Source organism: Cebus imitator, unplaced genomic scaffold, assembly GCF_001604975.1.
Source record: "Cebus imitator isolate Cc_AM_T3 unplaced genomic scaffold, Cebus_imitator-1.0 Scaffold40, whole genome shotgun sequence".
Lineage (NCBI taxonomy): Eukaryota > Metazoa > Chordata > Mammalia > Primates > Cebidae > Cebus > Cebus imitator.
In genome coordinates this window covers 9765107-9792025 of record NW_016107355.1, presented here as the reverse complement: position 1 = coordinate 9792025, position 26919 = coordinate 9765107, and the positions used below count along the sequence as shown (strand labels likewise).

At 36.8% G+C, this 26919-nt stretch overlaps 1 protein-coding gene across 12 annotated transcripts in view; it reads left to right on the top strand.

The window, feature by feature from the left end:
* Window positions 1-26919, top strand: part of GUCY1A1 (guanylate cyclase 1 soluble subunit alpha 1) — a 69813-nt gene that overhangs the window by 25911 nt on the left and 16983 nt on the right. For 5 of the 12 annotated variants that reach the window (XM_017526047.1, XM_017526041.2, XM_017526043.2 and 2 more), the window contains 6 exons: window positions 3321-3687; window positions 10586-10647; window positions 14553-14611; window positions 16863-17572; window positions 19692-20177; window positions 23850-23993. In XM_017526047.1, the coding sequence (XP_017381536.1) occupies window positions 3433-3687; window positions 10586-10647; window positions 14553-14611; window positions 16863-17572; window positions 19692-20177; window positions 23850-23993 (1716 nt within the window). In that variant the 5' untranslated portion in view covers window positions 3321-3432. Of the gene's footprint in view, window positions 1-882; window positions 902-3320; window positions 3688-10585; window positions 10648-14552; window positions 14612-16862; window positions 17573-19691; window positions 20178-23849; window positions 23994-26919 lie in introns of those variants that run through there. The other 7 variants (XM_017526045.2, XM_017526046.2, XM_017526051.2 and 4 more) reach the window with 6 other exon arrangements.

Below are 26919 nucleotides of genomic sequence, written 5' to 3'. Positions count from 1 at the left end.
CGTTTCTGAAGTTACTGCTAACATTACCCATAAAAATCTTCACTAGTTTAGTTGAGACATATTCTGTATTCCTGGCAGGCAAAAGCAAGACAAACAGGCTTCCAAGGTATCAACACTGCGTGCATCTGCTTCAGTGTAATTCATCAGTTGAGCAGATGAAGAATGCTAATTAGTTTGTTTATACATATGTAATTTAATGAGACTAAACACTTAACTATCTTAAAGTAAGCACAACTTGTTTCCTGTTAGCTGTTTTTGCTTTAATTAAAAAACACTGTTCGGCACATTTCCTGGAAATTATAGTACTGTGCAGTACAGGAAAAGAAATTATTTCAAGGAAAGTTGACTAGTCAATTGTATCCTGCTGCAGCTGGATTAAGTAGGAAGATAAGAATTAAAATATTGGACTTGGATACCAACATTGAAATCCAGTGTGAATGAGAGAGATTATGTTTAATGGAAAGGTCTATTATAAATTATGTTGTGGCAAACATCTAAGTCTAATACTAAAATTCTAATATATGCCAGAATAATGTATTTTAATAATAGTTCTATGCCATCCTCAGATCTAATCTATAATCTTGCATTTCTTATTGTCTTCCTTTGTTTTTGAGTATCCTCTTCTGCTAGTTATTGTAGTTAGATTTTGATATAACTGAAATAGTGCATTCAGTTAATATAGCTCTTTTTCCTGAAAATTAATATAAAATAATGGCACTATTATTTGTATAAATAGTTATTTAGTTTTATCTAATACATTCTCCTTGATTACTTTCAAGTTGTACAGAAACTGGATGCCAGCCAGGCACGATGGCTCATGCCTGTAATTCCAGCACTTTGCAAAGCCGAAGCAGGAGGATTGCTTGAGCCCAGGAGTTAAGAGACCGGCCTGGGCAACATAGTGAGACCTTGTCTCTACAAATAATAATGAAAAAAAAAAAAAAACCCACCAAACCTCCTTCCCCTCCACCAAAAGTGGATCTACATAGGCTGTTATTTTTGGAGGGGAGTGACTGGAGAAGATGAGGAAGTAACTTTGCTTCTATAGTCAAAATTACACTTTAACTAAAATGCTTTAGTTAATTTACTCAGCTAATTTTACAATCAGGGGTCAGCAAACTACCAGCTATGTTCACAGCCTGTTTTTATATATGAGATTGTATTGGAACACATCGCTGTCCATTCCTTTGTATAGCATCTCTGGCGGCTTCACGCTGCAATGGTAGGGGTGAATAGCTGCATTAAAGACCATGGAACATGCAAGCCTGGCAGTATCTATTCTCAGGCCCTTTACAGAAAAGGTTAAAGCACTTTTAAAGCTTAAAGATGATCATGGATTTAAAGCTTAAAACAGAAGAAAAGTTATTAAACAATAATAGAATTATGTTGAGATGTAGCAAAGACTAAGAAACAAATATTTATTACATTAAGTCCCAAAACAAATATGGGTTAAAAAACAATCTAAGAAAAATCCTTAGGTTTTTAGGTCTTGTAGAATCTAAGTAACCATTCCCCTTATCTCCATTTTATCTTTGGACCACTTCGATAGTCTATTGAGATAGACTGTTCCCATTCTGTTCTGGCAGAATAAATTTTCTACTCATAAATGCATAGGATTTTTTTTTTGTCTTTTCTTGAAGATTCATAAACTTTACATGAGCATAGATTTTCATTGTAACTTTAGGTAACAGAACCCTGGCAGCTCCTTCTGGCCTGCCAGCTTCCATAATCTTCCTCTATACCTAATATCCCATGACATCCCTCAGGGATCAGATACCGACTTTAGCTTCTTTGTTGTCTCAGTTCAGAAAATGAGTTGTTTACTGTTCTAAACTTGTTAGATGACTTATCCATGACAATTTACAGGCTGTTGCCTATACACACTGGGAACATATTAAGGGCATTGAGGAGCATAGAAAAGAAAAATACTAATTGAACTCGAACTCTAAAGATTCAAATATAGGGGGCTGTATCCTGGATGATTCATATACCGCCAGCCAATGAGCAGGAGAATTATGTTCTTGACTGAATTTTAATACAAACTTATAAACCATATTTTCAAGATAAATATCTAATCTTAGTTGATAAACTAAGGCTGATTATGTAGAAACTGTTCTAACTTAATAATATGAGTTTGGAGTTACGGAAAACACATTGGCTCCATAGTCAGATGGATCTTCGTTGAACCCTAGCTCTGTCATTCTCTAGCATTTCAAATGAGAGAAAATGACCTAAACTTTTGAGCCTCTCACCCACTGGGGATAGTAATACCTCTGTTACGTGGTTGCTGTCAGCATTAATTTTAAGTATAGAGTTCCCGGCACTCTGTCAGGCACATAGTACTTAGTACACATGTGGTTTACTAAATGCAGGTTCCTTTCCACTTTTTGTTTTTCTTCCCCAAGGAAACAGCTGGTAGACCCAGTTAATCAAGATAATTAGTATTCTTGATGAGCTAAATTCACAACTTGACAGTTCCAGTAACAAATAACTAATGATAAATGGGTTGTGAATTGTGAGAGAATTTACAACTACAGCATCAACAAAAACAGTACAGAGGACAATGTGCTGGAATGATTTCAGTTCATATGATTTCAGTGGGAAGTGGGTAGTTTTTGACTCACTGCAGTGCTGCCTAGATTTGGATCCAGGGACACCTGCAAATCCCATGGTATGCTCGTAGGGATCAGGAATTCTGATTTTTTTTTCCATTGTGATGATAATATTCTTAAATTTATTGTTTAGAGTGATAAAAATTTTCTTTTGCCATAATCATCTTCATGGAACTTTTTTTCATTGAACTTTTTTCTTTTTAATCTAAATCAATGCTTGAAAACACATACTTGGGGACCATTATACATATTATTTTCCCTTAGGTATTTTTGGAAGCCATTGGTTTTTACTGTTCTGACTTTTCAGAAAGGAAAGCGTAATGAGAATGTATTAGTACAAGCATTAATAAAACATAGATTTAGATGTGGCTTTTGTCATAAAACCATGGTGTCTCATTCTTCTGAAATCAAACTGGACAGGTTGGGTACAAAAAAATGGAAATCAGTAGTTGATGCTAAGGACATTTGGGAAAAAGTGTATTTTATTTTACAAGTTGAAATATTAAAAGCAAGTATTTTACTAATGTAGTGAAATTCACACAAAAGATCTTTGCCAAATGTCTTGCTCATTTTATAATTGCAATTTCCAGCAGAATTTTTTTTCGCTTGAAAATGACATGACTGTTGCTTTTTCTCACCTGTCTTTTCCTGTTTTCATCTGTGCATAAAGTCATTCCTCTTTCTGTTCTGACTTTTTGCTGCCCATAGACATCCCAGTTACCAGTGTCCTTGAATTGATAGTGACTTCTGTTTGTCAGTCTCATATAAGAACTACAGCTCATCAAGAGGAGATCGCAGCAGGGTAAGAGACACCAACACCATGTTCTGCACGAAGCTCAAGGATCTCAAGATCACAGGGGAGTGTCCTTTCTCCTTACTGGCACCAGGTCAAGTTCCTAAAGAGCCTGCAGAGGAGGCAGCAGGAAGCTCAGAGATCTGCAAAGCAACCGTGCCCATCTGTCAAGACATTCCTGAGAAGAACATACAAGAAAGTCTTCCTCAAAGAAAAACCAGTCGGAGCCGAGTCTATCTTCACACTTTGGCAGAGAGTATTTGCAAACTGATTTTCCCAGAGGTGAGTGCTTGCCCTTTAGATTTTGAAATTGTATTACTGTGAAACTGTAGAATAATGTTTTTCTAAGGAAAATTTAAACAGTTGCTTTCTCACTTTCAATAAATGTAGACTGTTTCCTTGAAACACATAAAAATATTATTTTAAAGCAATTGTGTTTAATCTGAAAATGTTTATGATCTTGAATTCTTTTCAAAATAACACTGTATCCTGACAAACTTTATGATTTGGGGCAACTGGCAAATGCCTCTTTATCTCAGCTTCCTTATCCATGAAGTGGAAATAATAATGACAACCACATTCTAGAGTTTTAATGAGTTTTAAGTAAAACCATCCATAGCTCTTGCCATACCAGAAGCTATCAGTAGTTGTTAGCTATTATTTTAAAATTAAGTTCTTCAAAGAATAACTTATTTTCTGCTGGAGTTTTGTCTCTTAATTTTAAAGAGCATCATTCGATCCCTGCCAGTTTTCAGAGTTTGCCTATACCTGTGTATTATTAGCTCTGACACTTCTTCAAATAGCCCTTCAAGCTCCATAGCATAGTGTCATGTTGAGGTCCAGAGCACCTTCTGTCAATTCACCTTTAAGGAAACTTCTGGGAACAGAACATAGACCAAAACAGGTCAAATGTCTTAGGAATAGAGGGGATGTGTAGAACGCTTCTCTCCCTCTGCAGGTTAAATAGAAGAGCAGTTGAAGATCTTCATGATGTCTCCCTCCCTCTGTCAGTCTTCACAGTTTTATATAGATTTGTTTAACCTATGAATTTGGCTGAACATTGACTTAATCAGACACTAGCTAACATAACACATTGATAATTTTTAATTGGCTCAATATCAACACTCTACTGTGTGCAAAACACCAAAGAAACACAGACTGGCTGATTTTCAGAACTGAAAGAAATTTCACAGATAATCTTGTTTCACTCCCAGGAAATGCTAGGGAAATTCAGTAATTTGACCAAAATTATACAACTTTCAAAGGGTAGAGCAATTAATTACTATTGTAAACAATCCAGGCTGGAATAACTGAGAAAAAAGAAACTTAAAAATTGAAGTTTGAAGAATGGATAAATTAGACTTAGCAGAAAGTTGAGGGAGTTTATTTCAGATATAATATTAACACAATAGTACTTTGGCTGATAACCTTTGAAATGGAAATACTTAATTATTCTTACCCCACTCTAGTTTCTAGACAGCCAGCATTGGCTAGAGATAACTAGCCCTCCTTAGGGAGTTGGTTTGTGGCACAATCTGGGAAACAATCAATGCTCTCATTTCCAAGGACAGAGTGAAATGAACAGAAATGAACAGATGGTGATGATGAAGATGGTGATGATGAGGCAGGTAGATAGCTTCTATGCTTTTCCTAAATCCTGTCATTACTATGTTGGCTTCATTATTTTGTTTGATAGATTTTGAATTTCTACAATGGAAGTAATACACATATTGGACTCTTTTTTAAAAAACATTCTGGTTCACTTGATGGTGCCCCCAAAAGTTCCACAGGCTTCCTTCGCCATTTTTCATTCATTTTCCGTTTCAGTCTTCTGACTGAATAACTTCAAATGACCTCTCTTTAAATTTGCTGATTCTTCAACTTGATTAAATCTGCTGTTGAGGCTTTCCATTGAATTTTTCAGTTCAGTTATTCTATTATTGTTTCATTCCAGAATTTTGGCTTGGTTCTATATTTGTGGTTATCTCTTTGTTGATATTTCCATTTTGTTCATGTATACTTTTCTGATTTTATTTCATTGTCTATCTGTGTTTTCTTATAACTCATTGAATTTCATTATTTTGTATTTTTTGTCAGTTAGCTCATTGTTCTTCATTTCTTTAGGGTCAGTTACTGTAGATTTATTTATTTATTTGGTTGTGTCATATTTCCCTGATTTTTTTCTGTTCCTTGTAGCTTTGCATTGGTGCCTGCACACTTGAGTATGGAGTCACCTCTTTTGTTCTTTGCAGACTAGCTTTGACAGAAAAAGACTTTCAGCAGTTGGCTCAGCTAGAGATTTTGAGAGCTTCTCAAACATTTTCTAGGGATGTGCATGTTCCATAACTCTTTTTCCTGCTCAGGGAGGAGTTTCAGGGTGGTGTGCTTTCTCCTGATCCTGAAGAGCCATACTGGCTGCTGTAAACTTCCCTTCTCTTTTTCCTAGGAAAATGTACTGAAAGACTAGGATGCAATACCAAATCCAAGTTCTGTATGTGTGTGTGTGTGTGTGTGTGTGTGTGTGTGTGTGTGTGTGTGTATAATTTAGTAGTTTGTTGTTTGTTCATGAGTTTATAAGAATAATCTTTGAGATTTTACTACAGTGTCATGTAACAAAGAGGGCAAGACTATAGGAGATGGAAGAGGTATATTTGGCATTAGTGACAAAAACTCCTCTCCAACTGAGACATTATCCTTATCTAGTAAATGTTCCAGTGTTGAATACATTTGAGTTGTGTAGTAATCAGTCTAGAGGACTTCAAACATCTAGTTATCTTTGAAAATACCTGTTATGTGGTTTTTTTCCTGATTATTTGTTGTTTATAGATTTAATGCTTAGTCTACTATTTAGTTTCAGTTGTATTAATAATCCAAAGTAAGATACTTAAGATAGCATTTGACATCACAATTTTTGTTTTAGATAATCAGAATTAACTTCCTGATTATATTTTTATTAGTGAACAGGCAAGTATAAAAATGTATTTTCCTTAGCAAATGTAACAAGTGAGAGGTCATTCCTGAGTAATGAAATACTAGAGCTTTAAAAAGTCTTCTTGATCATGTAATGCAAACTTTTCATTTATATTTTAAGAAATGGAGGCACATAAATTTAGATCTCTTGCTTAAAGCAAAAGGTAACTGGAGAAATGGAAAACTCTCTGCATTTTATTCATAATCAATTGCTCTTCCTAATATAACATAATATAATACAATGTAATATAGTATAATAAATATAATATAATATTGTTTGATCTTTTTTCATGGATGTTGTTTCCTAGTAATTCTGTAAGCTCTTTCAGGCTTACAGAATTATTGTAAGGATCTTGAAGACATTGTAATCAACGTCTTGAGGAAGTTTTTAATGGGTCCACAGTCATAGCAAATCAAAAATCACTTACTGAATTGGGTCAATTGAATTGGATATGCTTACATAAATGATAAGACCCCAAATCAAGTACTTAGTAAGAGTATCAGGATTTGAAGAGAATCATGAGATCTGTAGGTGTGTTCTAGAGTATTAGGTTGCAAGAAGAAAAAAAGAAACAGTACTACAATTTATCTTGTGAATTAAAATATCCTTGGTCTAGAAAAACAGTAAATACTGTATAAAAGCTAAAAGCCAATGAAAATAGTGACTTATCCATAAATCACAGCAAGGAAATTTCATTAATTAAAATTCACATTGTTGACAGCAATGTTGCATCAAATAGCAGTTATTCCTGAAGTATTCATATATGGTATATTTGTGGCAAAAGTAGATGTTTTAACAATTTAATCAGATCTATTGTTTAGGAAGCCAAAAGATAATTATTTAGTCAAGAGAAACAAACTTGAAAGCAATACAAACTATTTGCTTTGAGGGACAAGTTTCCCCTCCGTGAATCAGAAAGTCCACAATCTACAACACTTCAGGATCTAGTGATTATACAAATAAGAGGACCTGTTTCTCCAAAATTCAAAATGAAGGCTTTCCCAAATAGTAGGGCATTTTAGTGATAGACAAGTAAAAAATCTACAAAACACTGCTACACAATATTCAAATATATTGAGGTATAAGAAATTAATTTAGAAGGAAATACTGGATTTAGTTCTAAAATCTGAAACCAAAAATTAATATGTAGAATGGTTGGGGTATGGAGGAGTCCTGAAATGGTTGGCTTTGTGTTATGAGTTCCTCAGGTTGGCCGTGTGTGACAGACCTCACTTATGGATGAGCCTTATTTATGATTTTATTGTGGACTCACATCATCTCAGGGTCAGGATATATCACAGGAAATACAGCACCAATGTAGAAAACTCGATGCACCGGCAGCCTTTACCAAGAAATATTCTGCCTGGAAAACATGTGAGTTCTGTTCCTTAGGGGCTTTGTTTTGAATTTACAAAATTTTTGAATTTACAAAAATTTTCTAGAGGAGCAATGGTATACGATGAACGTAGATTCCCATAAAAGCCTATTCACTCATATTATCATTCTAGTATGCTACCAATGCTTTGCTCAGACTTTGTTCCTTTTTTCCTTTAGGAAAATAAGTTTTGATTCAAAATGGAAAGCCAAAAATACATTTGCTCCACCAACCCTAGCAATTGGAAGGGGACTATTTCTCCTCCCCTCTTACAATTATAGTGTATACGTTAGAAGGAAAGGACCAGAAAAAAAGACATTTCTGATGGCAGTAGGAAGGAAATGAAAGACAAATAAGGATGCTGACTAAAAGAGTAAAAGAGTATACCCAATGGCTTAATCAGAGATGTAAAGAAGAGTAGAATATCTCCAGTAGCATTGAAGAGGAAGAAGAAAACATTCTTCAGTGGCAGAATTGGTTGAGTTTTCTTTCTTCGTGGTCCATAAAAAGTTCCTGGTTAGGGCAAGCATGGTGGTTCATACCTGTAGTCCCAGCTACTTGGGAGGCTGAGGCAAGAGGATCACTTGAGCTCAGGAGTTCTTGGCTACAGTGAACTGTCATCACCACTGCACTCCAGCCTGGATAACAGAGCAAAACTCTATATCCAAAAAAAAAAAAAAAGTTCCTGGTCCAGAAGCAATTAATATATATAAACAAATATAATGGAAATAGTTTATGTTGGAAACAACCTAAATTAATATATATAAACAAATATAGTTGAAATAGTTTATGTTGGAAACAACCTAAATTTGTTTGTAAATAAGGTAAGAGAGTAACACCTCTGTATTTGGCTTTTTTACTTCACAGATGAAGTTTTATAGATTAAGCCTTCAAGACTTTGAGTGGCTGGCAGGTGAACATCATTCATTCATTCATTCATTCAGTAAATATGTATTGAACATCTCCTAGGAGTAGGTACTATTGTAGGTTCTGGACATAGAGGGGTAAACAAAACAGACATTCTCTGCCCCTTTGGAGCTTCTACTGTAACGGAAGAGACAGATTATGGAAAATTTACAAAGTTGGGGAGGAAATGCTATGAAAGAAAACTGAGAGCTCAAGCACAAAGGCAGCAACCTTATTTTATTGAAGATTTCTTTTTTCATATGAATATATTTTGCAGGAAGAAGGAACTCACAGCCACCCATGCTTTCATGGATCTGTATCCACATTAATACTGTGTTACTGGAGTAGTTTTCTAGTGCACCAAGTAGATGGTTCTTGAGAAGTTTAAACACTTCAAGCACCCTGACTGATTTACTTCATGTACAGTGTGACTAATTTAATGTTACCTTCCTTTTTCCTTGATGAGAAAGATGTCTAGGAAATATGCCCATAGTTTCTTTCTCCAACGTATTTCTCAACTACCCTTTGCCTTTACATAGCCCACCAGGACCTGCTCCAAATCTGCCCGTGGGTGCGTCTTCCACCAGCTTTTCTTTCATTCTGTACAGTCTGAAAAGTTGTTCCACATTGTAAATATAATTATCTTCCTCTTTCATTTCTTTTTAGCAATTGTATTTTCTTTCAACACATTTTTAAATTTTCTTTCTAAGCTTTGTATATGCATATTTAAAATGAAAAGCCCTTTTCCTGACTCATTTTATTAAAACAGAACCTTTCTCTATTTTGGTTTACTCCAGTACCTCACTTGACTAGTGGAAACTCTACAGGAGATATAAATAGGCCTTAAGGAAAAAGGAATTTCTCAACTTGGAACAGAAAAAAATTTCACTTTCCTCTGGGCAAACTGTAGAAAGAATCAATGGTTCTATATATATAATATATGGTTATATATATAGACATATATATATATAGAGAGAGAGATACACACACATAGATACATGTGATTTTTACATGGAGTGTAAAAAAATGGAAAACGCAGCTTATCAATGCTCTACTTTCCACTTATTAGAGACAATCAGCTGCTAATAGACATTAATAGCTACTAAAATACTATTTATTTATTTAATAATAAATAAATAAATTTACTAATAGGTAGTATTTATTAAATATAAAAGCTTACATGCAAATGTCTTGCAAAATAGGAAAACTTATGAAATTCTCAGAAATCAATAAAGGAAAATAAAACCATAAGGGTTTGATGAGAATTATTGATTCAAAGAAAGGAAATCAGTATAAGCTATGGTAAACTCAAGGCTTATTTCAAATAAATGATCAACTATCTTCGGCAACAGATTAGATTTAAGAGATTAAATAAAAGGAGGAGACGGAGATAACTCCAGAGTTTGCTAAACAAGAAGATGATATGAATGTATAGTTAAGGGCAGAGAGTCACTGGGGCAGCTGAGTGTGGAGTTTGTGAAAGGAACAGAAATTTGTTTGGCTTTGTCCATGCTGAGACGGATGTGTTGGCCGCCCATCCAGAGGGCTTTTCTGACCTACAGGAAGTGATGCCCATGGAATACTTATTACAGAAGACCTAACACTACCAAACTGAAGTCTTCTGTTTGGATACACACTCAACTCAGCTATTCTGCGGCTGCCAATGAGACCACCACCAAAGGCTAAACTGTGGACAGCAACACATATCCAATCTCAGATTAGCCTCAGCTCATTGTTTTTTCCCCAGTTTGAAAACACATAGAAAAATCGGTTCCAGTTTTCAAGGTGAAAATTCACATCATTTGTCGTTCAAGCAGTTTTATAATGCTTTTCCTTCTCTAAAATCTTGAGGATGCATTTTTAAATATATATTTTCAAACAAATTATTATTTAAGGGAATGTTTAAAACATTTCTTTTGAACTTTCAGTTTGAACGGCTGAACCTTGCACTTCAGAGAACATTGGCAAAGCACAAAATTAAAGAAAGCAGGTAAGTCAAATCACTTTAGTTGTTGTGAACCTCTTATTCCAGTGACTGCTACTAATGGCCAGCACTCACTGAATGTGTCCAATGTCAGAAACTGGACTGAGCTCTTTAGCTGATACTAATCTGAAAGTGAGTGCATCTGTTTTTCACATTTTATAAGTGATGAAACTCAGGTTTATATGAAATGTTTAGAATTGTTTAGCTGTTTAAGGAAAAGATGGAGCTGGAGTTCAAGCCTGGGTTTTTCAGAGCCCATTATTTTAAGCATGTGGTAACAGACTGCTGCTTCAACAAGCTCCCACAAGGCCTATTCTTCGATACTAATGGGTAACTTCTAAAATATTTAACAACAGGTAAGTCATGGATCCCAAACTATCAGAACAGACTTCTTACCTGAAGGATGCTGCCAAAGTTTTGAGCAGGGTCCCAGCAGGTACCCCTGCCCCAACACACACCTCAACAACATGTTAACCCTTTAGTATCTGCATCAGGAGGAGGTAGAAGGATCAAGGGCTTAAGAGGAGGGGGACTCGGGGTTCTGTGGGTAGCAGGTGTTTATTCATCCTTAGGGAAGTGTTTCAGTATTCTCAAAACTAGTTTGGTTACATGAGTGAACATTAGTTTTGTTTATACCTTTTTTACTGTATTCTGAAATTTTCCTTTAAAGGGTTACTTTTTTTTTCTTTTAAGAAACAGGATCTCGCTCTGTCATTCAGGCTGGAATGCAGTGGTGTGATCATAGATTACTGCTGCCTGGAACTCGGAGGCTCAAGCCATCCGTCTGCTTTGGCCTCCCAAAAAGCTGAGATTACAGGCATGGGCCTAAAGTTACTTTGTTTTTGTTTTGTTTTGTTTTGTTTTTTTTGAGATGGAGTCTTGCTCTGTCGCCCAGGCTGGAGTGCAGTGGTGCAATCTTGGCTCGCTGCAACCTCCGCCTCCCTGACTGAAGCCATTTTTCCATGTCAACCTCTCGAGTAGCTGGGACTACAGGCACATGCCGCCATGCCCAGCTAATTTTTTTTTTTTTTTTTTTTTTTTTTTTTGTAGAGACAGGATTTTTCCCTGTTGCTCAAGCTGATCTTAAACTCATGAACTCAAGCTTTCACCAGGTTTGGCCTCCCAAACTGCTAGGATTACAGGCATATCCCACCGTGCCTGACCTCTAAAGTTACATTTTAAAAATCTAATTTATTTAGTGAATTATACAATTTGGCACATTTACTGCTGACAAAAAATGTAATAGAGGCTGGGCATAGTGGCTCACGCCTATAATCCCAGTACTTTGGGAGGCCAAGGTGGGTGGATCATCTGTGGTCATGAGTTCGAGAGCAGCCTGGCCAATATGGTGAAACTCCATCTCTACTAAAAGCACAAAAATTAGCCAGATATGGTGGCAGGCGCCTGTAATCCCAGCTACTCAGGAGACTGAGTCAGGAGAATCACCTGAACCCAGGAGGCAGAGGTTGCAGTGAGCTGAGATCGTGCCACTGCACTCCAACCTGGGAGACATCACTCTGTCTCAAAAAAAAAAAAAGTAATAGGCCCCATTTTCAATTCCCTGAAATTTTAAGGATTATTTAGTTTATAAATAATAGAGTAAATGCTGGTGTTCAAATCTGTAGAACTTAACTTTGAAGTTTTACACACCAGTACTGTTGTCAGGAATGTTTTATCAATTAATTCATCTGTCTCCTACTCCTGAGTGATCATGCTGTGGATTATATGTGCTTCAGTTTCCTTGCTCACTAACTGGTCCCAGACTGCAGGCAGCAGGACCAAGCCAAGAAGGGGTCATGGACAGGCCCAGAAGGAGAGAGCGTGAATCTATGTGTCTGACAGAAGCTTTGTTTACTTACACGAGTAATATGAAAAGCATTCCAGAACGCCTCTGACCTTAATTCCCAGTCAAGCTGATAAGACAGCCTCAAGTCTCCCCCTGTGCTACTGTGTCTGTCTGCTTAAGTCCTTGGCAGCCAGTTTACTCAAAATTTATTCTCAGGGCTTTGTGTTCTGGATTGTTCCTGCAGCTTCTTGTAATACTAAGTTATGATGTGTTTCCAGCAGAATATCTCTCAATATGATCTCAAAACTTAAGCAAACAATAATTACTTTTTGGAAATTTTGAAATTTTTTTGCCACTTCCCTGATTTCCCCCCCAAAAAAGGAAATCTGATTATACTTTTAAATTGTCTTCATGAGAACTATTCAGTTGCTGAAACAAGATTTTCCTCATAAGCCTACCTGCTGATCTGTTAAATGGCTCCTCTGTGCTTTTTTTAGTTTTGGGGTATCCTCTGGTTTATGCTTGTTACTTCACTTTCTTTTTGGCAAGTCGCAGCCAATTTTACTGCTGTCAGTTTGCCAGCTGCTGGACATACCTTAACCCCTTTTTGTGCTGCTTATTCTCTTAAATGAATTGAGAAACAAAAATCCAGTAAATCAACCAATAAACTGCCCTTGAATGAAGAAGTAGAGCCGCCCCCTTCATCTTTGTTTTCAGTGAATGAGTTTTAATATAGCTATGATATCTCTCAGGATTGGTTGCCCACAGAGTTCTTGCCTAGTTTCTTTTTCTGGGATCTTTTGATCACATCATTATGTGTATGAACTCATGCTGGGGTGTGTGTGTGTGTGTGTGTGTGTGTGTGTGTGTGTGTGTGTGATTTGTTTGAGGTACACATGTGTTTGCTGGTGCATGTGCAATTCTTACACCCACTTGTATTTTTTGGAGATGAGAGTGGGAATCGTAGTTTGAATTGCACTATGTGCTATTTGGACTAACTAAGCTTCGCTCACGTGGCAAATTTTGTCATATCACTCATCACTATCAGAAATCATCACTAACAATTAGGCAAGTTGTGAATCCACAAGTTGTGCAGTTAAAACTGCAAAAACCAAAAACCTCATATCAGTGAAAAAGTATGCTATTATATTCTCAATTTCTATGCTGTAAAAACAAGTGCAGTAATTGAATGAAGAATAGGTTGCTTTCATTACTAATTTTTATACAAAATCAAGGATAAAAGTTTAATATAATGATATCTGAGAGATAAATAGAGCCTTAGACTAAGAAGGAAAAGTTTCTATGTATTTGCTTTAGGAAGATACATAATATTACTTAAAAGTGAAATCTATCTGTACGTAGGTTTTTCTTGGTTATCAGAATTACCATCCTCTTCTTGGCCACTTCACATTTGAGGTTGCTAGCCAGGGAAGGTTCTCTTTAGTACGGAGGCTCCTTGACTTACAATGGGGTTACGACCAGATAAACCTGTTATAATTTGAAAACACCCTGAGTTGAAATGCACTTAACACACTTAACCTACTGAATAGCTTAGCCTTGCCTACCTTACACGTGCTCAGCAAATAAAGTAGCCTACATTTGGACAAAGTCATCTGTCCACACAGTGTGCTGGAGAGTACCGGTTGTCTACCCTCACGATTTCATGGCCACATAAGAGCTGTGGCACATTGCCACTGTCCAGCATCACACGAGAGCATTGTACTCCATACCTGTAGCATGGGAGCAAAATCAAAATGCAAACTTTGAAGTACAGTTTCTACTGAATACTTACACCTTTTGCACCTAGATAAGGTAAAAAATAAAAATTTAAAATAAAAAAAGTCCTAGGTCTGAGACTGTCTGTGTTTATTCTATGTAAAGTTCACTTAAAAGGTAAAGATTACATATGAAGAATAACAAAACATTCTATGTCATGTATATTTTGGGGTTTCCCAACATTCTTCTGGATGGTACAAGTCATTGCTCCTTTCCCGTAAACTTGACAGTTAAGATTTGCTTCTACAGAAAAGGTAAACTATTTTCTATCATTATTTCTGTATATTACAATCTGAACTTTTAGCATGTATTTATGAGTTTATAACTTAAAATATTGAAATATTTCCAGGAAATATTTGGAAAGAGAAGACTTTGAAAAAATAATTGCAGAACAAGCAGTTGCAGCAGGTAATAATAGCATTGTTTCTGTAATTAGAAAGTAGACCATATACCTGTAAAACACTTTCTCCAAAACTATTCATATTTATTTGTTGGTGACTCTCAGTATGCAGCGTTAAATATTATGTATTCTGTGAATGTGAAGAGTGACCCTTCTTCATACTGAATGTTTTTGGTTTACCTAAGGCATTTTCTCTGTTTATGTTTACTTGCTGAGAAGTAGATAAGGCTGGATGGGAAGCGGACTCACAGACATTCACAGGCTTTGGTCTTAAACCTAACTAAGTGTTCCTCATTTATGCATGAAAAGTTCTAGTCAGCAAAATAATAAAGGATACTTTTAAAAATTAGGAGCAATAATGGGAAAAATGTTAACAGTGTTCTCACATTAATAATTAGTTAGAGAGAAAAAATTGAAGTGTGACTTTGTCTTACTGTCCTTTCCAAAGTTTTAGTACATGAACCAAGAGGTCGCATTTTTCTACAAGTATAAGATATTGATGATGCTAATAATAATAATGGCCAACATGTATTGAGGCCCTTCTGGGAGCAAGGCCCTATTCTGAACACAAGCCCCACACATTACAACAGTGCTGTGAAGGGGGCAGTATTCTGTATCCCACATTACAGATAAAAAAAAATGTGATACTCAGAGTGTAACGAATAAAGGCGATTATAGACAGGGAAGATCATACAAAGCACCCTTGACATAACTAAGTCCATCTTTAAAAAAGACTCTGTTTTGTATTTCGTAGGGCATTTTGCCAGTAAAAATAACATGTTTTATTTAATAAATTTAAAAAAATAAAAACTATATATAACCAGATAAAAATACAAACATACTTTTCCACTATCAGTTCTCACCAGAGGACTCTGTAACTATAAAAAATTAAACCTTCAACAACTCAAGACGGCCATCCTAACTGACACCTTCTTACAGTCACTGGTGATAAAAACTTGACGTCTGCCACCTTGAAGAGTCTTCCTTGTAAGACCAACAGATGGCCCAGCCCAAACCAAGGCTCCTTTTGTCTTCCTCATCGTATCAACCCTAGTTTGTTAATTCTTTCTCCTATCTCTTTTTCCTTTTGATGATAAATGTTACTTTGTTATAAAATATTTAATCTACATTTCTATTTTCTATATTAATTAAGCATACTGTTATGTATAGTTTACAATATTTACTGACTTGTGGAGTGACCTGAGCCTGTGTGCCTGTAGCTCTAAGAAGCGAGTAAACAACAGGTACTACAAAAATTGCCTCTTGGCAAGATGCAGTGGTTCACGCCTGTAATCCCATCACTTTAGGTGGCTGAGGAAGGCAGATCACCTGAAGTCAGGAGTTCGAGACCAGCCTGGCCAACATGAGGAAAACTCGTCTCTACTAAGAATGTATATATATATATATAAGATAGCTGGGCATGGTCGTGTGCACCTGTAGTCCCAGTTACTCTGGAGGCTGAGACATTAGAATTGCCTCTGGGTGGCAGAGATTGCAGTGAGCTGAGATTGCACCACTGCACTCCAGCCTGGGCAGCACAGCAAGACTTTGTCTCAAAAAAAAAAATTGCCTCCTTAAAAACTTCATGTAACTCATAGTTTTTATAATAAAAAATAATACCAATAAAAGCCTAACATTGTAAAAAGACACAGACATGCATAGGCTTGATTATTTCTAACCTTATGCCACTCATGAAGATGCTATAGAAAGTAAATTATATATTCCAAGCAGATATTCATTCATTCAGCTAACACTAAACAACAAGAATTCTATTTTACTCTGGAAAAAAAATGCTTTATAATCATTTCTAGACAAAATTGAGTTTCATAACCAGTAATTTTAAATTAACTCCAGCATCTGACCCTTTTGCTGCTGGAAACCCTTAGAAGGGAAGAACCTCTTCATGTGGATGGATTGCTTTTGTTGTTAACAGAAAATTGGAGGGCTTTTGCCAAAATGTACTTAATACTAGAATCCAAATTGTTCTTTTATAGTTAGATTTCAGGGAGATAATAAGTTGTGTATTATACTCAACCAGTCATTCTTTTTTAATTTGGGATTTTTCTTCAGTTACTAGAATGTTAGAAGCTAACTTAGGTAGATAATTTGGATATAGGGGTTTCCTTTTGGTTGGAAATGTTATTATCAGACATAAGAAAAGCTAAATGAGTAAGTAACACAATTGAAAATCGGAATAACAGCACAGCTCTACCAAGGTGGCATATTTGATATGGCAGAACATGTATTATGTGATTGCAGGAGTTCCAGTGGAGATCATCAAAGAATCTCTCGGTGAAGAGCTTTTTAAAATATGTTACGAGGAAGATGAAAACATCCTAGGAGTGGTTGGAGGCACTCTGAAAGATTTTTTAAACAGCTTTAGTACCCTTCTGAAACAGAGCAGCCATTGCCAAGAAGCAGGAAAAAGGGGCAGGCTTGAGGATGCCTCCATTCTGTGCCTGGATAAGGAGGACGATTTTCTGCATGTTTACTACTTCTTCCCTAAGAGAACCACATCCCTGATTCTTCCCGGCGTCATAAAGGCAGCTGCTCACGTATTATATGAAACTGAAGTAGAAGTGTCATTAATGCCTCCCTGCTTCCATAACGATTGCAGCGAGTTTGTGAATCAGCCCTATTTGTTGTACTACGTTCATGTGAAAAGCACCAAACCATCCCTGTCCCCCAGCAAACCCCAGTCCTCGCTGGTGATTCCCACATCGCTCTTCTGCAAGACATTTCCATTCCATTTCATGTTTGACAAAGATATGACAATTCTGCAATTTGGCAATGGCATTAGAAGGCTGATGAATAGGAGAGACTTTCAAGGAAAGCCTAATTTTGAAGAATACTTCGAAATTCTGACTCCAAAAATCAACCAGACGTTTAGTGGGATCATGACTATGTTGAATATGCAGTTTGTTGTGCGAGTGAGGAGATGGGACAACTCTGTGAAGAAACCTTCAAGGGTAAGGAAAATATAATATTATCTTGAATATGAAAGTTATTTTATATTTAACAGCAAGAAACAAAAGTAAAAATATGTGCATTACTTCAAATTTTTGATAAAACATGTTTAAAACAACTATAAAAGAATTGTAGCACTAATAAACTTAAAACAGAATTCTTTCTGCATTTGCTTGCTTACTCGATTCATTACTCCAAAAGTATTTATTAAATGTAGTCTGCCTTTTAATAACTTTATGGAGTGTTTTATAATGAAATTTGATAAATGTTTATATAAAATATATTTTTGAGTATCAAATACTTGACTTAGGTTGAATAACAAGAGATATTATTTTATAACAAACAAGTCTACTTGTTTCTTGTAGGAGGCAACTAAATGGATTTTTAATCAACATTTATTAGCTAGGAAAAAAACAAATAACTTATTTGATTGTTACCGAATGTAGAGGTTCAAATATATTCTGTCATCTCATGGTAGAGAACTTTGGTAATTATTTAGTCTCAGGAAAGAAAGTTTGCTAACTCATAGTTGATCATACAAGCAAAGCTGGGAGAGAGGCTTCACACATGTATACAACTCCAGCAGAAGCACTGTTTGTTCCCCAGAATGAAAACAGATCTATTGTTTTTCTATCATAAAATAATGAATCAATAATGATTCAATAATGAATCATTTAACAATGAGTAATATTGAAAGATATTTATTGCAGGAAAAAAACGAAAAACGAATTATATACATTTTTGTTTAAAACAAAAAATACTATTGTAGCAAAAAATAAAAAACTAATTATATACACTTTTGTTTAAAACCAAAAATACTATTTTACAACTTCTTTTATCAAGAAACAATATATTTTGTGCATCTTCCCATGCCATTAGATATAGGTCTATTCAGCTATCTTGGAGTCTTAGTGGTATCCCATTATATGGTTGTGCACTACTTTATTTTATTTATTTATTTATTATTTAGAGACAAGAGTCTTGCTCTGTCACCCAAGGCTGGAGTGCAGTGGTGTGATCTCAGCTCACTACAACCTCCACCTCCAGGGTTCAAGCAATTCTCCCTGCCTGAGCCTCCCGAGTAGCTGGGATTATAGGCATGCGCCACCACACCAGGCTAATTTTTGTATTTTTTAGTAGAGACAGGGTTTTGCCACAGTGGCCAGACTGGTCTTGAACTCCTGACCTCAGGTGATCCGCCCACCTCGGCTTCCCAGGCTCTACTTTATTTAACTAGTTCCCTATCGAAGGGTATCTAAGTTGCTTTTGGCTTTTTGCTGCAATAACATACATGCACATCTTTGTCCACACGTATGCAAGTAAACCTTCTTGTGGTCCAGTATGACCACTTGAAGCCCCATCTCTCTCACATCCCCTTGGGTGCAGTCCTTTCTACTGGGTGGTTTGTTCTTTTATTTGTGTAGCAGACGGCAGGGTTCCTTAGGTTCTGAAGGCACAGTTGAAATGGGGAAGTGGCCTCTCCTAAAAGATTCAGATAACTCAATCTGAAGTCTTTGGAAAAATGATGACTTCCAAAAGGTAGTTCTGGAGAGCTACTCATGACAGAAAAAAATATTAGGATGAAAACCGTACCTTTGGAGGCCTTTTAACTTGCATACCTGCCAGATGGAGCAAGTACTAATGGGAGAATTGAAGTGAAGAGAAACATGCTGAAGGAGGAGGAAACCAAAAAAATAGAGCAAAGAAAAAAGTAAAAGGGAGGGAGGGAAGAAGCAAGAGAGGAAGGAAGGGTCCGTTTTCATGAGGACTATATTATACAAAAAAATAGAACTTCAGATTAACCAAGTGAGACCACTAACAAAAATTTACTAGCAAAAGCATCAGCATGCTGCTTAGTGAGAAAGCAAAAGCATTTTGCATTGTTCATTGCAAATCTTGATTTCTCTGTACACTCCAATATGCTCTTCAAACATCTGCATGCATTTTAGAACTCATAGCCAATTGGAAATATAAGAAAGCAAATTGTTCCTTTTCAGTAGGTTGAAAAAAAAAAGAGTTTAAACACAAAGGGATTTTCACTGTATCTACTTCCCCTTCTTTTGTCTCAGAAAGGCGCTGGAAACTTGAATAAACCACAGTTGGTTCTCCTTTCCTTCGTAGGTTATGGACCTGAAAGGCCAAATGATATACATTGTTGAATCCAGTGCAATCTTATTTTTGGGGTCACCCTGTGTGGACAGATTAGAAGATTTTACAGGACGAGGGCTCTACCTCTCGGACATCCCAATTCACAATGCACTGAGGGATGTGGTCTTGATCGGGGAGCAAGCTCGAGCTCAAGATGGCCTGAAGAAGAGGCTGGGGAAGCTGAAGGCCACCCTTGAGCAAGCCCACCAAGCCCTGGAAGAGGAGAAGAAAAAGACAGTAGATCTTTTGTGCTCCATATTTCCCTGTGAGGTTGCTCAGCAGCTATGGCAAGGGCAAGTTGTGCAAGCCAAGAAGTTCAGTAATGTCACCATGCTCTTCTCAGACATCGTTGGGTTCACTGCCATCTGCTCCCAGTGCTCACCACTGCAGGTCATCACCATGCTCAACGCACTCTACACTCGCTTTGACCAGCAGTGTGGAGAGCTGGACGTCTACAAGGTAAGGGCGAAGCAGGGAAATGATCATTTCACTGGCAGACTCACTGAGGAACAAGTACTGTGCCTAGGACTTGAATTCTAATGCAACGGAAAGGCCACCTCTGTAGGGTCTTGCAGGCCCAGCCCCGGGAGCAGGTACGGTGCCTTCACTATGTGGGTGTTTTCCAGCCAGAAACAGCTCCGGATCTGCCCAGAAACAGAAATAATTGTTCCGTGAAAGGACTGGCACACCGTCTTCTCAAAGAATGAGCAGAGAATGGAGAGAGGATAGCGTGCTCAAGGAATGGAGGATGGGGTGTAGGACGTGTGAATAGGAGAAGTTTAATAGTCAGTGAGCCTGCCACTTCACTGCAGAAACCGAGTTGAATTATTAAGCATGAGATAATTCAAAGTATGGCTTATCCCAGGAAATATTATCCTTTGTATCTGTAAAAGTAAAGACACATGAGGATTATAAAAATTGCCTTTAAATAGATTACTTCAGTACAGAGTTAATATGATACTTTTCATGGCCAGTTAACAGAAATCAAAATCACCTACTTAAAGCATTTTTGCAGCTTGGCCAAGGGTGGAGACAGTTGAAAAAGAAAGACCTGTCTTCAAATCTCCTTCTCCGCCTTCCTTGCTTTGTAAACTGAGAAAGTTAAAAAACCTTTTCCATCACCTCTAAGACAGAGAAAATAATGTTCATTCACAGAGTTTATACACATAAATAACACACATTATGTCCCATAATCTTCATGAACAGGATTGTTATAAAGCTTATGTTAGATAATATGTGATATTCCTCAGCCATACAGGATGAGCCAGGCATCATTGCAGGCTCTGGCGACAGCAGTGGCCATCCCTGATACCTATTTTTTTTTTTTTTAACATAACTACTATTAGACTATTAGTAAGAGAGCTAATGAAGAGATTTCAAGTTCTGCCTGCTTCTTTAAAATGAAAACAGTTTTCACTGATTTAAATGACTTTGCTTTCTTTTAGATATTGGGACTAAGAATAAAGCATACTTCTCATTTGCGTGGCTTGAATCATCCATCTTCTTAACTTGCCACATAAGAATCTGGGATTTCAGAGCTGAACCCAACAGGAAATAAATAAATTATTGAGGAAGAAACAAATATTATTGGTGATAATACATAAGCTCTTGTCTTGTTTTGTTCTAGATGTTAGAAGTAAAACCTGATATTTTAAAATTCCTAACAGGAAATTTCAAACAGAGCCATGATTCCCTTGGGAAAAAAGGAGGTCCGTGTATAATTACAGATAAAATAATTGGCTTCAGTTAGGTTAAGTTTCCTGGCCTCTTGTGGAATTTACTGTATTTATTTGTAGACGTTTTCTATCTTGAGACTGTCTCCTCCCTCAGAATTGTGAGAAGGAAGTCTTTCTTCCTTGCAAGCTGCTGTAATTGCTCACAGAAGTAGTCCTTTTCTAATTTTTGTTTTTTTATTAAGAATATAGGGTATAATTTTTAAATATCCTAACAAGCATATTGAAACTATGCTCCTCATTAAGGACAACAGCCACAGAGTTCCCTGATGAATCTAACTAGAGCTGTAGCTATATAGTAAATTACCTTCCATTTCAGTCCTCATTTCTACTTTCTCTTCACTGCTGATAGTGCTTGAGATTACTTGGACATAGCTGAAAATAAATATGGAAGGGTTTCAGATATACAAAATGTATAATCATAGTGCCAATGGCTTCGAAAGAATGGTCAGCCTTATCTATTCCAGGACTTGATTATACTTTATTTAGTTTTATTATATTTTTTATTTATTGGGGCATTATTTTAATTTTAGGGCTTTATTTAATTTTATTAAATAATATAGAAATAATATATGTAAATATATAATGTATAAATAATTATATAGTGCTAAATTAAAATAGGGGTTTTTTAAATTTTATTTTCTCTCTGTCTTCCCGGGTTATTATTATTTTTTTTTTTGGCCACTTTTCTATTTCTCTCTGTGTTCATTTACCCACTGTTTCAATGAATATGTGCTGGATATCCAGAATCTGCCGCATGGGTGGGCAATGGCTTGAGAGCTAGAGGGTACAATCTCTGTGAGAAGAGTTCACCTATGGAGAGGGAGAGGAGGGCAGAAAGGACAAATGCCAGTTTCATATGACAGGATGAAGGGACACAGTATGTGCAAGGGGCTGCAAGAGCAGATGCAGCAGGCCCCTAACATCAGATAGGGGTAGGGGTAGGACTTCTTCTAATTAGTGTATTTATTGAGCACCCGTGATGGCCATCATAATGAGCACTTCTTATGTACTCATTGCTGAAAAAAAGCTTATGGGTGGCATTGCTGTTTGGTTCATTCATTACTGAGCACAGGTAATATGGAGTGAATAAACCAGACAGAGGGATTACATATGATTGGGGGGAAAGAAAGACAATAAACAAATGAGTAAGTTCACCGTATCTCAGTTAGTATAATAATGTGGAAGAAAAATAGAGCAGGTTAAGGGGAAGAAGAAGGGCAGTGGATAAAGAGCGATTGCTGTTTCTTAGAAGGTGATAGCAATCGGCTTTTCTAATAAAAGGAGATTTTAGCAGGGACGGAAGAAAAGGAGGGACAACCAAGTGGTCATCTGCGACGAGATTGCGCCAGAAGAAAGGAATAGCAAGTGGGAGCATGTCTGATATGTTTAAGGGGTGGTGGAAGGCACACTGGGACAACGTGAGCAATATGGAGAATAAGAAGATAAAGTCAGAGATTAAGAGAAAGGTCAAGAAGAAATTTGGAGTCCTAATAAGGGGAATTTCTGAAGGTTTGCACCTCCTTTCTTTTTTCATTTTTCACCCTCATCCTTTCACAATTGAGGCTTTCAGTAAGGACTATAGGGTGTTATAGTTACAATAAGTATGTGGAGGAGACGAAAAATGCAGCTCTTAGAATTACGGAGTTTGTAGACTTCAATTAACTATTTGCTTTCTGCAGCCAGTATCACAGACAGGTAAAAATTGCCCGTAACATCAATAGTGATGATGATGATGATAAGGTTAATACTTCGATTTTAGATAATAGCTTGATATCCAGTGGTCTTTCAAACACCACCATTGTTTTTACCTGCTGGTTCAACATCTTGATTTCTACAATTGTGATTAGTATCCATTAGACATGTAATTGCTATGAGAACCCCAAGGTTCCTTTTCTCTTTACTCTTATGACTATTAATATATTGGTTTTACATTGTACAATTTTACTATATTCATAGGACATTTATTGGGTAGCGACTTGAGGCAAAATACTGTTTTATGATGAGGAGGATATAAAATGAGTAAATGATCCCAACATCTTTAAGCAATTTATTATAATTCAAAAACATATTATTTGTTTCTACAAAAACCATCTTTCATGGTGAAAAAAAAGAAGGTGAAATGATACGATGAGTCAGTGGCAAATCTGGGTGTAGAAGCCAACTGTTACCGTGTTCACAGACTGTGCTGCCTCTCAGTGCAGTGAATGTAATGGGTCTAAATTGTGCACATTTTCTGAAGGAGAAAGCCATTTATGGGAGTATCTGACATTAACCCTGAACCTTCAGAGGGCCTGAGCAATGAGATTTCTGCTATATGACTTAATTTCTTCTATATGATGTAGCTGTGATTCTTCCTGTGTATTTATTTATGGTATGGAAAATACATTGTGTCTAGGTGGAGACCATTGGCGATGCCTATTGTGTAGCTGGGGGATTACACAAAGAGAGTGATACTCATGCTGTTCAGATAGCACTGATGGCCTTGAAGATGATGGAACTCTCTGACGAAGTTATGTCTCCCCATGGAGAACCTATCAAGGTAAGGCAGATGATACGTTGTCACAAAAGCAAACACATGTTAGTTGATTATCAAATGCATGGTGTATCCATTGGGGTTTAGTTGAGAGAGAAAGCAAAATCTATAAAGAGAGCACAATCTTCTCTAACTTGTTTACACTGGAAGAAATTTATTATAGGGTTTTAAATGGCCTACAGAATCATTGAGAGGACAGAAGAAACCATCTTTAAGTAGGTTTCTCCTGTCCTCTATAAGCTTTCAAAAAATGCCTCCCATAGTATGGGAATTTTCTATTGTCAAAATAAAATGGCTCCTAAAAGCACAGTTCACAACTGCCTTTTCAAAAATCTGAAAGCTGATTCCAGAACTATCCCACCAAAGCTACAGTCAGGAAACTGCCATGTTGTGAAAGCTGCTGCCTCTCCAAAACTGCACCTACTGTAATAATCAGCAAGGTGGCCACCCTGCATCATGACTGTTACAGAATGAGTGATGGGAAAAGGGACTCTCAACTAAGCATGCTGTAGAAAACACAAAGGCTTCCACAGCTTGAGTTGTAGCGGAGATCGTGCCTGCCAAATCCCATGCAACTGTGCATCTGATTTACTAAGCCTAACTGCATTTAGAAGCTGCCAAGTTCATTTGGAAAATGTAGTTTTAGTTTTCCAATCCCTGGAGGAGAAGATATTACATTTGAATGGATGTTGACTGCTAATCCACCAATATTTTCCAAGGCACATGACATTTCAGAATTTCTAGATGAGCCAGATTCCAGAATAATATCTCACCACACTTGAGGAAATAAAGTTAACATAGTGGGCATTGGTTTAATAGATAGAACCTAAGCAGATTACCTTTACTTGTCTCACTTACAGTGAATCTGCCCCTTAATTTTTATAGGAGAGTCCTCAGTTGACTACCTTCAGAGATAAGTCTTTGAAGTATTGTGAAACCTTGTCTGGTATGCTATAAAACATATAGCAAAGAAAGAAGATATTTAAAAACAAAACTATATCTACAAGTTTATCCTTAACAATCTTTAACCTTAATAGAAGCTATATGTTTAAGGCTTCATAACGATTTTCTAAGTCTATTGTCATCCCATTTATATGTTGTTGTGCAACATACTTTTCTAAATTTAGTGGTACAAAATCACAAACTTTTATTATGCATGGATTCTGTGTATCAAAAATTTGGATAAGGCATAGCAGGAATACCTCATCTGTGCTGTTCGGTCTATGGGACCTCAGCTGAGAATATGCAAATGGTTGAGGCTGCCTAAAATAGTTGGGATTGCAAGGATTGGAGTTGGAAGATTCATTCGAAGACTGCTGCTTCACTTACATGTCTGATTCCTTGGTGGGGATGGCTGAAAGGTTGAGGTCAGCTGGGATTGTTAGGGTTGCATATGGTACACTAATATGTATTTCTTATGAGGTGGTTCAAGTCCCACTGAACAAGACTGGTGGAAGCTGCATGACCTAGTCTTGGAAGACACACAGTGACACTCCACCGTATTCTATCGGTCAGAGCAATCATCAGTCTTTCCAGAAGAGAGCGGGTTTAGAACCCATCAATCAATAGAAGGAGTATAAAGTAACTTGCAGCTATGTTTTAAAAACATCACAACACCTGATTTTTTGAGATTTAGTTTCTATAATTACATATTTTAGAGGAGGACTATGTATTTCTTTCTCTTTCTAAGGTGTTTGAGGGGGCTTGTAGCATCAAAGTAAATATTAAATATATTTAGACTATTAATATTTTCAGTGATTTCCTCATAAATGCATTTTATAATTAAGATGTGTATGTTTGGAATGGGAGAATTTATGGGATTTTTGTTATTTGTAGAAATGTATTTTTAGATTTTTCTAAGTTGGAAGAATTATTTATAGCTAGTTTCAAAGATAGTTACCTGGGTAACGATAGGTTAGTTTTAAAGACCTATAAAGTGAGTCATTAATCATACCTTTTTATGCATACTAACGTGCAGTACTGGGAAATATCTGACAGCCTTAAGAGGTACCTGTGAAACATCACAGAGGCAGTGTGGAGAGTATTTTTAGTAGGGAAACTTTAACGTGTATCAGAAAGTAGCATACTGTGACTTAAACATCGTCTCATTTAATCCTTATAGTAACACTTTAAAGAGGAATCTATAATTCAGCAGTGGGCAAGAGCAGTCAAGTCTCCTATGTGTCAGGATTTGGAGTTATGTCCACGTGGCTTCAAAGCCCAGGCATTTCCTGCTTCTTACCCTGCTACCTCCTGGTACAGAATTGAAGTGAAAGAATAGAACATATTTTCTTTTTTTTGTTTTTCAAACTCTGTACTTCCCTCTAGCATGTCACATGTGCTAATCATTCATCTATTCACTAATTCCTATTGATTTCCTCACTAGCATCCATCCAGTCAGTCTTAGAAAGCAGCAGGTGGGTTGAGGACAGAGACCAGTGGGCTGAGGATAACAGTAAAAGTCAGTAGGTGACAAGTGAACATGGAAGCAAACTTCTAGTACCCCTCCGTTCCTCTTCCCAGAAGCCTATATGTGAAATGGGCTATGCCACAAGTGGTTCCAAGGAGAAGATGCCCTTCGCAGGTTCCCACTTAAACTTTTTCCAGGAGCCAGAATTCTGCCTTTGCCTTTCGTTATTTCACATGGTAGTCTGTTACCAGTGAAAAGAGATATGCTCAGGCCACGATGTCTGTCTTCAACACATTGTGTTTTAAATCTTGCTGATGAGTTTGAAAAGCTCTGTAAGAAAATGCTGGGGTTGAGAGTGAAATTCAGAGCTGGAGAAGGGGAAGAGGGCAGCACGGGGTGGAAGGAATAAAAGGGACGCTTGTCTTACCTGCATGGCTTCGGTTTTTACGAGCAGAACGTATTCATATTTTAATTATGAAATAAGATTAAAATGCTATGGTAATTCTAACATATAATAAACTG